The following is a 17,264-nucleotide window of genomic DNA, read 5'->3' as shown; positions in this document are numbered from 1 at the left end:
TACACAGGTTACATACAGGACAACACTGTGTGGCAGGACTCTACACAAGTTATATACAGGAATAACACTCTGTGTGGCAGGGGACTCCCAAGCACAGGTTATATACAGGAATAACACTGTGTGTATAGTGGGACTCTACACAGGTTATATACAGGAATAAACACTGTGTGGTAGGGACTCTCTACACAGGTTATATACAGGAATAGCCACTGTGGTGAGGACTCTACACAGGTTATATACAGAACACACTGTGTGGTAGGACTCTACACAGGCTATATACAGGAATAACACTGTGTGAAAGAGGACCTACTACTATGTTATATATAAGGAATAAAATACCTGTGTATATGGACTCTACACAAGTTATATATGAATAACACTGTGTGGTAGGGACTCTACACAGGCTATATACAGAATAACACTGTGTGGCATAGTGGGACCTCTAGCCACAAGTTATATACAGGAATAACACTGTGTGGCAGGACTCTACACAAGCTATATACAGGAATAACACTGTGTGTAGCAGTGGACTCTACACAGGTTATATATACAGGAACAACACTGTAGCAGGGACTCTACACAAGTTATATACAGGAATAACACTGTGTGGCAGGGACTCTCACACAAGTTATAAACAGGAATAACAGGTGTGGTAGGACTATACACAGGTTATATACAGGACACACTGTGTGTGGCAGGGACTCTACACAAAGTTATATACAGGAATAACACTGTGTGTGAGACTCTTACACAAAGTTATAAAACAGAATGTAACAGTGTGTGTGGTAGGACTCTACACAGGTTATATACAGGAATAACACTGTGTGGTGCAGGACTCACACAAGTTATATACAGGAATAACACTGTGTGGCAGGACTCCTGCACACAAGTTATATACAGGAATAACACTGTGTGGTAGGGGACTCCTCACACAGGTTATATACAGGAATAATGACTGTGTGGTAGTGGGACTCTACACAGGTTATATACAGGAATAACACTGTGTGGCAGGGTCTCTCAAGCAATGCTATATATACACAGGAATAACACTGTGTGGCAGGACTCTACACAAGTTATAAAACAGGAATAACAGTGTGTGGTAGGGACTATACACAGGTTATATACAGGAATAACACTGTGTGGTAGTGGACTCTACACAGGTTATATACAGGAATAACACTGTGTGAGAGGACCTCCCACACAGGTTATATACAGGAATAACACTGTGTGGTATAGGACTCTACACAGGTTATATACAGGAATAACACTGTGTGGCAGGGACTCTACACAAGTTATATACAGGAATAACACTGTGTGGCAGGACCTACACAGGCTGTATACAGGAATAACACTGTGTGGTATAGGACTCTACACAGGTTATATAATAGAATAACACTGTGGTAGGGACGCTACACAGGTTATATACAGGAATAACACTGTGTAGGACTCACACAAGTTATATACAGGAATAACACTGTGTGAGAGGACTCTACACAGGTTATATACAGGAATAACACTGTGGCAGGGACTCTACACAGGTTATATACAGGAATAACACTGTGTGCCAGGACCCCTACACAAGTTATACAGGAATAACACTGTGTATAGTGGGACTCTGCCACAAGTTATATATACAGGAATAACACTGTGTGGCAGGACTCCTACACAGGTTATATACAGGAAGCTAACACTGTGTGGCAGGGACTCCTACACAGGTTATATACAGGAATAACACTGTGTGGCAGGGACCCTACACAAGTTATATACAAGAATAACACTGTGTGGCAGGGACCTACACAGGTTATATACAGGAATAACACTGTGTACAGGACCTCTACACAAGTTATATATACAGGAATAACACTGTGTGGCAGGACTCGCACAAGTTATACAGGAATAACACTGTGTGGTAGTGTGGACTCTACACAGGTTATATATACAGAATAACACTGTGTGGCAGGGACTCTGCCACAAGTTATATACAGGAATAACATCAGGTGTAGCAGGGACTCTACACAAAGTTATAAACAGGAATAACAGTGTGTGGCAGGACTATACACAGGTTATATACAGGAATAACACTGTGTGGCAGGGACTCTACACAAGCATACAGGAATAACACTGTGGCAGGACCTCTACACAAGCTATAAACAGGAATAAATAGAAAGTGTGTGGTGAGCAGGACTCTACACAGGTTATATGTATTGCGAATAACACTGTGTGGCAGGACTCTACACAAGTTATATACAGGAATAACACTGTGTGAAAGCAGGGACTCTACACAAGTTATATATACAGGAACACACTGTGTGTGGCAGGGACTCTACACAGGTTATACAGGAATAACACTGTGTGGCAGGGACTCTACACAGGTTATATACAGGAATAACACTGTGTGTGGCAGTGGTCTCACACAAGTTATATACAGGAATAACACTGTGTGGCAGGACTCACACAAGTTATAAAACAGGAATACAGTGTGTGGTGAGGGACTATACACAGGCTATATACAGAATAACACTGTGTGTGGGTGTGGGACTCTACACAGGTTATATACAGGAATAACATCTGTGTGAGCAGGCACTCCTCTACACAGGTTATATACAGAATAATTGTGTGGTAGGACTCTACACAGGTTATATACAGGAATAACACTGTGTGGCAGGACTTGCCACAAGTTATATACAGGAATAATGTGGTGGTGGGACTCTGCCATTGGTGTTATATACAGGAATAACACTGTGTGGTAGGGACTCTCACACAGGTTATATACAGGAATAACACTGTGTGGCAGGACGCTACAATATAAGTTATATACAGAACAACACTGTGTGGCAGGACTCTACACAAGTTATATACAGGAATAACACTGTGTAGCAGGACCTCTACACAGGTTATATACAGGAATAACACTGTGTGTGGCAGGGACTCTACACAGGTTACAGCGCAGTCATCCGTGACCCCGCGCCGCATGCGCACCCTGCCATGCCATCTGCGCACCCGCCGGCGGCGCACAACAATGCGCAGGACCCCATGGTGTCGGCGGCGCGGAATACTGCGGTTGGCAGTCACACCGCACTGCGCCGCAAAGAAGAAGGTGGCAGGGACTATATACAGGTTACAGCGTAGTCATAAACTTGCAACGTGGCCAAAGAAGTAGATTTTACTTGCGGGTACATGGAGACTGTGCGGTAGGTGTTTATACGGCACGATGTTAATATCACGAGAATGTTACTGAACATAACACCGCACGATGTTATCACTTGCTTCAAAGAATTGCCAAGAATTCGGCACTAAAAGTTTGAGCATAATCAATAAATGGTCGCTTGCCAGCTTGATACAGCAGCTTAATGCTTTCATTATACAAAACAAACAAAATTTTTAGCCAGCTAACCCATGCATCAAGCATCAATACCAAAATATACCCCATACAATGCTGAATCCATATATTTAACACTCCTTGTTCTTTAGTTCAATCACCTCTTTCTCCTTCCTTCCTCTCTTCCACTCCTCTCCAATCCTCCCTCCCTCCAACACTCCGAAACTCCAGCTGGATATTCTTATTTTTATTTCCACCTCACACAATAGTTCTCCTAATAAAAACCGTTTTATTTCTGTTTCTTACACACATTAAGATAGTTCCTTAACATGATGGTTCTCAGCGTCTCTCGTTACCACGGTTACCTCTCCCCCTGTCAGCCTTCCCTCACTACACGTTGCCAGGAGACCACAGAGTCACTAACAGAGGTGAGTGTGAGATTGGTACCGTGCCTGATAGATGATCAATCACACAAACGTCCTCCAAAATATAACCGAGGTGTGGGGAGATAGTAGTACTGAAAACAAGCCTATTGACCAGATAAATCCATAATGCAGTTCAAGGCAGCAATAACCGATAACGTGTGGGTGTGACGCTGTAACTGTGTCAGTACCTGTGCCAGTACCTCTGTGTGTACCTGTGCCAGTACCTCTGTGTGTACCTGTGCCAGTACTTCTGTGTGTACCTGTGCCAGTACCTCTGTGTGTACCTGTGCCAGTACCTCTGTGTGTACCTGTGCCAGTACCTGTGTGTACCTGTGCCAGTACCTCTGTGTAGACCTGTGCCAGTACCTCTGTGTGTACCTGTGCCAGTACCTCTGTGTGTACCTGTGTCAGTACCTGTGCCAGTAACTGTGTGTGTGTGTGTACCTGTGCCAGTACCTCTGTGTGTACCTGTGCCAGTACCTCTGTGTGTACCTGTGCCAGTACCTCTGTGTGTACCTGTGCCAGTACCTCTGTGTAGACCTGTGCAAATACTGTACTTGTACCAGTAACTGTACCCAAGGTTCTCCATGATGGATAAATTGCCCTAGTCGTCCCCACCCCCAGACGGCTTCCAATTTACTAAACAATGAGAGCTAGAAACACACAGACACAGTGTGTGTGTGTGTGTGTGTCTGTAATAATCAACTTTCATTCACTGTGAGAATAACTGGGTAGGAGTGCTAACATGTAACATACGAGAATGATATTTGTTTGTATTAATTAAATAACATAAATTGATGAACTAAAAAACCATTTATTAAAGAACTTTTTGATGGAATCCAAAATTTAATTCGTATTCAATAGCCATTACACTATTATACAGTGCGTTCCTATTAGTGACCGATACTCACGCTAAAAAGAAATGATTGACGCCGTATCGTAACTATGTTGTGAAGATCAATACTTAAACGTTTGAAACAAAATATACACTGTGTGAAGTAGCGATATACAGTAGGAAAAAATATACAAGAACAGAGTCGGTGTGTTTTGAGGGACTACTGAGGGCTCCACCCTTGGTTCCCTATAGGTTCTGGGGGCCCCTGCCTGTACCAATATCTATAACTGTACCTGGACCAGCACCAGTAATACCTGTGTCTGTATCTGTACGATTACCTGTACTATTATTACCTGTGCCTGTCAATATGCTTCTACCTGTACCTGTGGCTATACGACCCCATCTTGTAGCTCTTGTTCTACGACCACAACTTGCCAACAAAAAACCCAAACAGCAAATAAGTAAGTAAAATAAAAATAGCCCCAAAAACTAACATATATTTATGTTTCATTGAGTTACGGTGAGGTCGTTTTTGTCAGTCCGCCCTGTAGTGTCATAGTCCCCTATTTTTCCCCCGTGATAGGGAAATTCTGCTCAGGTCTCAAAATAGTTAAGTGTAGCGGGGAGAAACTGCTGTCGACTTGGAGCACCCATATTCACTTTGTCCCCACACCCTCCCCAGCACTTGTCCCCTCACCCTCCCCAACTGCTGTCTCCATACCTTCCCCAACACTGCTACCCACACCCTCCCCAACATTGGTACCCACACCCTCCCCAGCACTGGCACCCTCCCCAACACAGGTACCCACACCCTCCCCAACACAGGTACCCACACCCTCCCCAACATTGGTACCCACACCCTCCCCAGCACTGGCACCCTCCCCAACACAGGTACCCACACCCTCGCCAACACTTCACCAGTGCCAGTCTCAGCCGCCCTCAGTAAGTGTTGTGTACAGTATGTGCTGGTAACAATGTACCCACGGCCACAGCAAGGCTGTAGAAGCTCAACAATGAGGATATGTCCCTGGACTGTGTCAACGAGTTCCTCTATCTGTTTGACATGATCAGTGTTGGACGGAGTGATGAAACCTGCCGTAGTTAAAGTTGGTTGGAGGAAGTTTAGAGAGTTGTTGCCTTTATTGACAGCAAGAGGACCTTCCTACTGCATGAAAGAAAGAATGTATGTGGCTGGGGTGAGAAGTGAGGTGTTGAGTGGCACTGAGACATGGGCAGTTGAAGAGGATGACAAGCAGGCATGAGTGAGCTGAAATGAGAATGGTGAGTTGACTGTGTAATGTGACACTGAAAGAGAAGAGGCCCTGTTATGAGCTAAGAGGGCAGCTGGGTATCGAGGATATTGACAAAATTCTGCATAGATGCAGGTTGAGATGATTGGGCAAGTGGACAGAATGGATACGACCAATTGAGTCTAAGAGGTGCATTAACCTAAATGTGAAGGAGAGGAGAGGTAGGCCAAGAAGGGCATAGGAGAGGTTGTAAGGTTTGACATGAGAGCGTGCAGCATGGAGAGCCGCTATCGGGTAATTGTAGCGTAGAAATTGGCACTAATAACCTTGATGATGACGGGTTATATAATAAATATATTTTGTAATGCATCTTCAGGACAGACTAAACTAAATTTCGTTTCGATGACTACAGACACAGTTCTCGCGATATTCTGGGAACAATATACACTCTTAAAAATCATACAACCGAGTGAATATTAAAAAAAAAAATCACTCAGAACAAAGCAAATATTTATAGCCTCAGTTTACATTGTTACAGTATAATTTTATCTAATATTTTGCTCATAAAAAGGTCACAAAAAATATGGTATTGTATTAGTAAACTATGTTAAAAAGCAATGTGAATTTATATTTTGAATTTATTACTAGCATCTGTCAACCACAACCACGTGAAAACTTACATAAATTACTAGCACCTTTCAACCACAATCACGTAAAAACTTACATAAATTACTTGTAACAATGTCATGAGTTTCCCGCCAATTTCAAGCCAATAGTATGAAGGCCTTAGGACAGTCTTAGACCAATGAGAAAGCCTATCAGGCGTGACGTCATGAAAGTTGTGGCGTCCCTTGTGGGCTGACGGAGTTTGAAAAGCGGAGTCTGTGTTTGGTAGGAGTTAAGTATGGTTGTGTCCTGGGTGTCACCTCCTCATATGGCGGCTATAACGTGAGTACCTAATAGGTTTGATCCGTTTTCCGAAATGTATTGTGAGTCATGGACCCCTTTGGTTAGCAAGCTAAGAAGATAAGTTTATTATTTAGAAGTATAATTGTCAAACCCTAATAGAAAGTATTCAATAAATACAGTAGCCATTAATAAGAGTCCTAATTCATCCCGCCCTTATTAAGAAAGAGTAATTTGTTACATAAAATATGTTACATTAAATTTGGAACATAAAATTTGTTACATACTAGCACCCGTCAACCACAATCACGTGAAACCTTATATAAATCACTAGCACCCGTCAACCACAAACACGTGAAAACTTATATAAATCACTAGCACCCATCAACCACAATCACGTGAAAACTTATATAAATCACTAGCACCCGTCAACCACAAACACGTGAAAACTTATATAAATCACTAGCACCCATCAACCACAATCACGTGAAAACTTATATAAATCACTAGCACCCGTCAACCACAATCACGTGAAAACTTATATAAATCACGATACTCACTTTACACTAGCTTGGCCCACAAGCCACGCCCTCATTTCTATAAGCGAGCTGATTGGTTCATATCAAATGTTCGATTTGCTGTCTATTTATTCATTCTATTTTTTTTTTATCGGGCACTCCCCTACATCATTGTGTAAGATGAAGCACAGAAGCGTTTACAGCGCCCAACAGGGAAGCATGCTAAGTTCATGCTTGCCTTTATGTCTCATGAGTTACTGGTGTAGAAGCCTGAAGAGTCAATGGTTTATGTCACCACGCTATTGGAAGCTCCAACAACTCCCTGAATACGAATTCTCAACTTTCGATTTACACCAGCGCCCCTATTGATACTAATGGTGGTAGAAGCGGTATTGCTCTTGCCTCGCAAGCAAGATGTCACGGGTTCGATTCCCGGGCCGGTGGAAGTTGTTTGGACATATTTCCTAGCCCCCATTAGTCCCTGTTCACCTTGCAGTACAGTAGGTACCTGGTGTAAATCGAAAGTTGAGAATTCGTATTCAGGGAGTTGTTGGAGCTTCCAATAGCGTGGTGACATAAACCATTGACTCTTCAGGCTTCTACACCAGTAACTCGTGAGACATAAAGGCAAGCATGAACTTAGCATGCTTCAGGCTACAAGTATAAAAAAAAAATAGATTCGTGAAAGTTTCTGCAAAAAAAAAAAAAAAAAAAAAATATATATATATATATATATATATATATATATATATATATATATATATATATAATGCAAAAACTTTCAAGAACCCATGCTAAAATTTGGGCTCCTTATGATAGATTTGCCACGCCTTGATGTAAAAGGTTGTTGGCAACACTTCAGTTCGCTCCGTCCCTGTGGCCGCTCCCCTGAGTGTATGTTTATCAATTTTTTCAGTTAAACAATGATTTGCGATATATCTAGCCTTTACAAACTGTAGGTAATTGTCTATTGTGCTATAAGTTTGGTGTTATTTGTTTCTGTTTGCTACAAAACAAAGAAATGATAGATAGGCTTTTTTTCCGAATGCAACTTTTGTCCTTGACATCGACCGTTCGTAATAGTACACATACAAAATAGCATCCTCTTTGAAGTGCTAATGCCTTGAAATCATTTGCATTTTATTTCGCAATTTTTAACATTATTATTGAAAAGAACAGGTCTAATTATAAATTATGAACATATTAGTATGATAAATGCAGAGGTAAACCAACACTTTCTATGGACCAATCAGCTACTTTTTAGCATAGAAAGGGGGCGTGGCTTAGGGGTATAGCACTTGTCATTAACAATAAATGAGTATAGCACTTGTCATTAACAATAAATGAGTATAGCACTTGTCATTAACAATAAATGAGTATAGCACTTGTCATTAACAATAAGTGAGTATAGCACTTGTCATTAACAATAAATGAGTATAGCACTTGTCATTAACAATAAATGAGTATAGCACTTGTCATTAACAATAAATGAGTATAGCACTTGTCATTAACAATAAATGAGTATAGCACTTGTCATTAACAATAAATGAGTATAGCACTTGTCATTAACAATAAATGAGTATAGCACTTGTCATTAACAATAAAGTGTTCGACAGGTAACCGAAACTTTCATCCACACTAAACTTCCAATAAATGGTAATTATATATTGTTAAAATCCTCACTTAAGTACACTACTATAGCATCTATAATTACAAAATAATTACTTGAATAATAAAACATTATAATGAAGGCATTAATGTGGTAATGATAAATGACTATATATATAAAATAAACAAACGATAAAAAAAGTTGAGAAAAATACAGTATACGATAAATTCCAATCTAATACACAAATATTTCGTTAATAAAGTAAATAAATAAGTTGTAAATCATTAAAGTGGCCAATACAATACGTGACTAAAAGTATAATTCTTATATAAATAAGATATAAAATTATTACACAAATAGGTCTATAATAATGTTATAGAAAACAAGAACAAATGTATGAGAAACGAAAGTAAAATACACAACTGTTCCTCTTCACGTTTATAATATAACTGGTGATTCGCTGATGAGATGCCCAAGTATGGTTAGCTGGATGTGTAAAGTTTTCTAATATTCTCAGTTGGGTTTTAGAATATTGTTTTTATTTATATAATGAAATTGTCTGTAAATGGTGTCTGCTTTAGGTGGTTGAAACAAATTAATGACATTCTTGTTCGATTTTCTCCTCCGATCTTAGCTTCCAAAAGTACGTTTCATGTATCTTCACTACATATTCAGAACAGGTAAACAGATACACTATGTCAGACTAAATTACATAATGAGATCAATGAGTACATTTCCTGTCAAAATAAACCATTGGGGGCAAAATTCTCCCACAGCACTGGCTCCTCACTGCACCCCCAAAACGTTCCCTTCTCTTACTAACGCACCTATGACGTACTGCATCTGTTTTTCTTGCCTACTTGTACCGTTCGACTATAGAGGGCGTACCTTAAATATCGTATACACTTGATGGTACAGTACGGTACAGTTAATTGGTTAGAGAGGAAATCCTACCAAAGGACCGTTTATTTACCTCATTAATCACCTATGTACTATACCATTTACTTACCCGTGTAAATTAATCACCTGTTAGTACACTTCAACTATGGAGTAAATTTTTAACACCCACACAAAACCAGCGTCAACTACCCACAAACAAGGAGGCTTACAGCGGTTTCGACATCACGTTCTTGACACACCCGAGAGACAAGCCTTATGTTAAACAAGTCTAGGCTACGGACTTCCACAGTAACATTGGACATAGCTAAAGCAAAGACTAGACTCACTAAAGACCATCCTAAAATGTCATTCAGTACAATGAACTCTTTTAAAGGTAATCTTAATTGTCTAAGACGAATTAATTGTAAAATATAAAAAAGGGAATTTGAAGTAAGTTGGAACTGCATGGTTAGGTTAGCATAGAATAGGATAGGATAAGAGGCTGGGTTAGATTAAGTTAGGAAAAGAGATTAGGTTAGTTAGGGTAGCCTGGATAGGTCAGACTAGGTTGAATAAATTACATCTACACATCTTAGGTAAATTCTTACAACTTTAACACCATTAACGCATTTGAAATTAACTCATAAAATTAACGTGTAAAGTTAACATTACGTCAAGAGTTATTGTACTGAAAAACGTGACACACACATCGCTGCAACATACCTCACGGCCTTGCAGATATTAAGCACTTGTCTACAAACGCAACAAGCCAAGAGAAGCCAAAATCAATAATTAAGAACAGTAACAGGCTATACATAAGAGCTATGTAAATTAGCTATACCTTGGCTACGTGAATCACTGTCGGAATCTGAAAATAATTACACACGTCAATACAAGAAGCTAGTATTGTTTACAGTCTACATGGATTATGAAATCATTTGATATATTAAGTAGGTAGATCAATCATATTAATCACGTACAGTTATAGTCACAGCCTTATAGTAAGCAACAGTTAGGCCGATTAAGCCGGTCGGAGTAAAACTGGAAACTGTTACATTGAAACTGGAGCCAATGAACTGGTTGAGAGCTTAAATGGAAATATCCAAAGACTCCAAATAATAGTGGGTCAGTTCATTATCATAACAAGTTCACGATTTACACCGACTTTGTAGTGAGACTTGATATCATTATTTTAGTATTAGGAAAAATTGATCAAGCTGAAAGTGAGAGTTAAGGATATCACAAGACACTAGTTAACGGTGATCTTGTAATAACCAGTAACAACACTCAATATTCTTGGTGACTGCAAAGTGCTGACAATGTTAGTGTTAAGTGAACATACAACAAGAACTTACCTGAACCGTTCTTCTTCTTCTCTTTCCTTGTTTTTCTCTTCTTTTCCTTTTCGTCTTTCTGTGGTGTCTCTTGGCTCTGAACATCTTCCTTGGACGACATACTGTCTTCTCTTGATGCACTGTCCAGCTTATCCGAGGTTCCCTCCTCTTTGTCCTCACCTCTCAGGGGGGAGGAGACATCGTCACCACAGTCTTCCTGTGACCCAACTTTTGAGTTCTGTTTCAAATACGTCCTGGACCGTGGCTTTCGTTTCTTCTGGCCTCTGTCACCCGAAGAGTCCTGAGAGACTGAGGAACACGTCTTTGCCAGGTCGTCTCTCTGCGACACACCTTCAGGCACTATCTCTTGCGTATCCATTTCCACTTCAGACGTGTCAGAGGTGACTTTGGAAGCACTAGATCCTATGCCAGGAGAGTTCATCACATGTGCTTCTGAAGGAGTGGCGTCAGGAGCAGTGATACTCTTGGCACAAACTTGGTTTTCGTTAACGCTGAGATTCCTCTCTTTTGATAGGTATTTATCGGTCTCTGAGACGACCAACCAAGACGTCCTTGGATCTTGAAGATCGACAGAAGAAGCGTTATCACTCACATTCTCTCTGGATAATTTTGTATCACTCATTCTTCGTATTTTCTTGGGTCGGTAATACTGGCTGTCATCTTCACCTTCCATGGCTCCAGGTTTGTCTGGAGATTCCAAATGTTTCTGAGCATTGTCTGAACTGCTTGGCTGCTCTTCATTAGTATGAGAACCACCAGGCTCGTCAGATGACGAAGTGACACCAAGCGAGGTGGCATTACCTTCAGGAGGCTTCAGTTCCTCGCTGTGACTGTGTGTCTCCTCTCCTGCCACTTCATCCCTCTCGGCACCATCACTCGCTAAACTCTCTGTCTTTTCATTTTTACTGGCATCATTAATTGAGGTATTGGTACCGTGTTCCTGACTAGCGATGTCGTCACCTTTCGCAACAGTCTCAGCAGGTGTGGCCTTGGCTCCACTACCCTCCACCATTTCTTTACGTTCCTGAGTCGACGATCTGGACGATCGCTTTGACCGTGACCCACCCAGTTTATCTGTCGGTCTTAATCTAGCATCACATTCCTTAGTCCTGTGAATTGACGACTTCCGATGTGTCTGCTCAACTCTCATATGCTTCCTCCCGAGAGACGAATCCTTGACTTCACGATTATTTAACTGTGATTGACTGGACAAACACCGTTTATGTCTTTCATTATAATCCTTCTCTTCAACAACACAGTCAACTGCATTCACTGATTTCTCTAACTTGGCCTCAGAATTTTTCCCCCCTTGACTTTTACGAGTGGCCACTACCTGAGAGTTTCTGTCTCTTCTACACTTCTCCACATCACGTGTTGATTTCTCTGTTGGATGCGACGAGGCAGGATCAAGGTGACCGTCACTCGCCTTAGAGGCCTTGGCATTGTCACCATTATCGAGGATGGGTTCTAGGCTGGGCATGTCACTGGTGGGGAGCGGCACTGGACCATCAACACCAAAACTCACCCACAAGCACCGATCAGAATCCCTGTCTGACTTGGTATTCTTCACGATCCTTTCTCGTCGACTTCTTAAGGTTGACCCTCGAGTGTTCTCACAAGGATCAGGACCTGGTTGACTGGTGGATTTCTCGGTAATTTTCTCAGTACCTTGTTGAGTGGTTGATTTCTTAGAAATTTTCTCATGACTTGTATGACGGTTGTATTTCTCAGGACCTGACTGACTGATTGATCTCTTAGCTATCTTCTCAAGACTTTTTTGAAGGGTGGATTTCTCATGAGTTTTCTCAGTACCTGGCTGATTGATTGATTTCTCAGCCATTTTCTCCAGATCTGGTTGACTGGTTGACGTCTCAGGAATTTCCTTAGAGGCGTGTTGACAGGTGGAACTCTCAGTAACTTCCTGCATCTCGTCCTGATTCTCTACACTGTGTTGGCTGGTGTTGGTGTCCTCCTGCGAAGTCTTAACACAGGTGATGGTGTTAGGGAGGTCCAGATCTTGTTGTGTTGTGGTCTCCTGGTGTTTCTCCGCCACCACCTTATGCTTAGACTCCTGGACACTCTTCTCCACCTTCTTGTCGTGACTCGCGAGGCCCTCAACGTCCTCAGGAGCAGCAGGGAGAGGATCCAAATCTGGCAAAGAATCTGATAATGAGTCATCCAGGGAATCACTAGTAGAACTATGTTTTATTTTTTTACAAACTCTCTCGACTTTGACGCTAAAGGCATAAGACTCCCTTTTTGGGGGTAAAGGAAGGAAATCGTCATCACTACGCTCAGGGGACTCACCCAGTGTCGGGAAGGCCAGGGGCAGGTGAAGACTCTTTTGACTATCAACCTCGCTCTTGTGATGGTCTTCGTTTTGACCATTCAGCCCATTGCACTTGTTACTGATGATGTCACACGAGTCATTGCTGTCTTCACCAAACAACTCAAGCTGTCTTTTGTGTTTGTTCCCCCTGAGGCTTTTCTTGGTTTTTTCTTTATCTTTTAATTTTTGTTTTTTATCTTTCTTTGATTTGTGTTTTTTGTTATTAACAGTTACACCCGAAAAGCTTTGGTCCTCACTTCTTAACCTATTTGAGCAAGAGTACTCCTTATTGGGTCCATTACCCTTCAGAGTTAACACAATCTTTGGAATACCGTTTTCTTTATTGCACTCTTTTTTCTCTGCACCAAGAGATGGGTGGCTGTCCACCTTCTGTCTTAACCTGAACTTTATTTTCATTGGTCCCATGTCGGGGTTATTCTCCTCACTCACACGTTCACAATAACTACTCACTTCTCGTGCTAGTTGCTGGTCCTCAGCCTCACCTTGCTCAGGTTCAGACACATCGTCTACCTGAGTGCTCTCACATGACTCCACCTGAGTTTCGCCCTCACCCAACGATGCCTCTGTCTGAGTGTCCTCCGAGGATTCGACCTGAGTGTCTCCTGACGGGTTGACTTGAGTGTCTGCTGGCAGTTCGTCCTGAGTATCCACCAGGGGACTGATGTTTGCACATACTGACGTCTGAACAACAGTGCCCCCCACAGGTTCGACTTCAGCTTCTACTGGTGGCTCGACTTGGCAACATTCCATTTGTCTTTTATCCCATAGTTCGACCTGAGAGTTGGGCAAGTCCCCGACCTCGAGTGGTGAGGCCTTAGCGAGTTCAGTAAGCACATGTGGGGATGCATGCTGAGCCTCGTGACTGGCCAGACCCGGGGAAGGGACGGGCGACGCAGGAGGAGACTCGACAGACAGTGTGGGAGATGGAGGAGAGTCGGCACGGGAGGGCAGGGAGGCTGGGGACGTCGGGGAAGAAGGTCGAGTCATGGGAGAGTATGGGGAGGAGGGAGGCAGAATAGTAGTGTCTACTGAATTCGAGGGATGGACTGGAGAAGGTAAGGATGAAGGTGGGGAGTCCGCGGGTGAGAAGACAGATGGAGAGGATGGGGAGGCCGGGGGATGTGTGTGGGCGTGAGAGGATGCGAGGGGAGCACTGGGCGAGGATGAGGGAAGGGGTTGTACGGGGGATGAGAGAACCAGTGACATGGGGGTGAATGGGGAGGAGGAAGTTGAGGGATGGGGGTGACTTGTGGTGGGACTCGAGAGACCAGAGATTGTCGGGGAGGTTGGCGTGGTTGTTGGGTTGTGGTGGTTGGCTGTTGGGTTATGTTCTGGGGTTGATGGATTCGTGTGTGTGGTTGAGAGTGCAGTGGATGGCAAGGATGGATTCGTGGATGAAGGGTTACAACACGTGGTGGTTGGAGTTGATGCGGCGGGGTGTGAGGGTGGTGGAGTGGTTGGTAAGGGAGGGGGTGGGAGTGAGGGCGGGTGGTGGTGTATGGAGCAGGACGAAGAACAAGAAGATAGGCAGGGGGCAGCTGAGGAGTGAGTGTGAGAGGAAGGGGAGGTGGGGGACCTGGGGTGACATTCGGGATACACACTGGTAGTCTCCGGGGTGGCGTGGCTCTCACCCCTGTCACCGACATGGCCCTCCTGTTGGTATATTCCCTCAATGTTTAAGTCTTTCTCCGACACAACACTGTGTATTCTTATACCTATAAAAGGCTCGTCACTGTCAGCCTCACTTTCGTTTTCTATCACATTAACAACACTTTTTATTGCTACTGCATTATGCAGCTCTGTACACACTAACTTGGCACCAAGAGGCACTTCACCTACACTATGCTCGTCACTGAGCGAGTGTTCACCGTTACTGCACGTCCAGCTGGCGTAGTGAGCGCTGCTACTCGTGTCCTCGTGTTTACCTGCGTCATCGGTGTGTTTGGGGTGCGCCATGGCATGGTTCACCGGTCGCTCATTACTGTCACCGTCTTGATCACTCCTGTCATCCTCTGAGGTGGCATTATGTGTGGGGCTGTGGACAGGTAGCAGACGGATGGTGCCGTAAGCGCGGAGACTGTTCACGTCACCCTGGGGGAGGCCGTCCTCTAGGCGGTGTAGGAGAACAACTGGCTGTTCAAGGGCTCCTACGGGGGAGGTGGGCACGATGGGGGTGTGTGGACGCAGGGCGGCAGTGCCACACAGGGAGCAGGGACGCAGGCGACGTGAAGCAGGGAGAGGTGGGTAGTGGGCGGGGGTGGTGGGCGGATTGAGGCCGCCCACACCCACACCACTCAGTCGGCTATACACCTCGTCACAGGACGCGTGGTGACCGCTACCATAGGTGTCGGCGGAGGCTGAGGAGGTGGTATTGACGGAGGCAGCAGCGAGGACGGCAGGAGAGGCAACGATGGTAGAGGTGTTAGTCAGTGTATGTTGTTGTGGCGCTGCCATGACGGGCCGCCCCGCCACTCATGACGACCCCCACACCTGTGCTGCCTCACACACCTGTGTCACACCTGCCACTTGTAACTAAACCAGCCCTCCAACGTGGCCCTCCACTCTGATATAAGTAGCAGCGCGCGGCCAGGCGACCCCACTCACTCCTGAAACACAACATGGACGTTACTCTCTCCTCTACCAACTGCTCCCCCACACCCCACACACTTCCCCACACACTCTTTTATGCCTCCTCACCTCTCACACTCCTTTATACCCCCACACTCACACTACACACTCCCCCACCCCACACCCCCACACACCACACTCACCCCCACACCCCACATCCCCACCCCACTCCCCCACACCCCCACACCCCCCACACCCCCCTCACACCCCCACACTCCCCACACCCCCCCACACTCCCACCCCCCACTCACACCCCCACACTCCCCCCACACCCCACACCCCCACCACACCCCCACACACACCCCCACACCCCCCACTCCCCACACCCCCACACCCCAAACACCCCCACCCCTCACACCCCCCACCCCCACACCCCCACACCCCCACACACCTCCCACACCCCCACACTCCCCACCCCCACCACACCCCACCTCCACACACTCCCCACTCCCCACACCCCCCACACCCCCACACCCCCACTCCCACACCACATCCCCCCCACACTCCCCCCCCCCCACACCCCATCACCCCCCACACCCCCCACACCCCCACACCCCACCCCACTCCCCACACCCCCACACCCCCCCACACCCCCACACCCCCCACACCCCCACACCCCCCCACACCCCCACACCCCCACACCCCACACCCCCACACACACTCCCCCCACACAAATAATTAAACACACTTCCTCATATCCTCCTGCACTAACAATTATACACTTCCAAACATTAACTGACTACAAAAGACACTGACACACTACGCTACCACTCACTACACTCACACACCACACTACACTATACTACCACTCACCACACGACACTACACTGATACACTACACTACCACACTACACTATACTACCACTCACCACACGACACTACACTGATACACTACACTACCACACTACACTGATACACTCATACTGTACTACACCCCCATATATATCAAGCTCAGTATATTATTGCAATAGAACCATAACACAGGCTACAACACTGTCTAAATAAAGTAAAATGTCTCCTTCATTATTTGATTCAACCTTTCAATAATAAGTTGTCATTATTATTACAATTATCACATGGGAATTAAAACTATTATTATTATTATTATTATTATTATTATTATTTTTATTATTATTATTATTATTATTATTATTATTATTATCTAGGGGAATTGAAATATACTCAAGCAA

General features: G+C 44.1%; 1 protein-coding gene across 4 annotated transcripts in view; it reads right to left on the bottom strand.

The window, feature by feature from the left end:
• Positions 1-17,264, bottom strand: part of LOC121863618 (mucin-17-like) — a 160,230-nt gene that overhangs the window by 48,138 nt on the left and 94,828 nt on the right. For 2 of the 4 annotated variants that reach the window (XM_042362356.1, XM_042362357.1), the window contains 2 exons: positions 11,097-16,052; positions 10,583-10,609 (listed from right to left, as the gene is read on the bottom strand). In XM_042362356.1, coding sequence (XP_042218290.1) covers positions 10,583-10,609; positions 11,097-15,900 — 4,831 coding nt within the window. In that variant the 5' untranslated portion in view covers positions 15,901-16,052. The remainder of the gene's footprint in view (positions 1-10,582; positions 10,610-11,096; positions 16,053-17,264) is intronic. The other 2 variants (XM_042362359.1, XM_042362358.1) reach the window with 2 other exon arrangements.

The sequence above is a fragment of the Homarus americanus genome, unplaced genomic scaffold (assembly GCF_018991925.1).
Source record: "Homarus americanus isolate GMGI-L3 unplaced genomic scaffold, GMGI_Hamer_2.0 scaffold41366, whole genome shotgun sequence".
Lineage (NCBI taxonomy): Eukaryota > Metazoa > Arthropoda > Malacostraca > Decapoda > Nephropidae > Homarus > Homarus americanus.
This window is presented reverse-complemented; position numbering and strand designations above follow the sequence as displayed.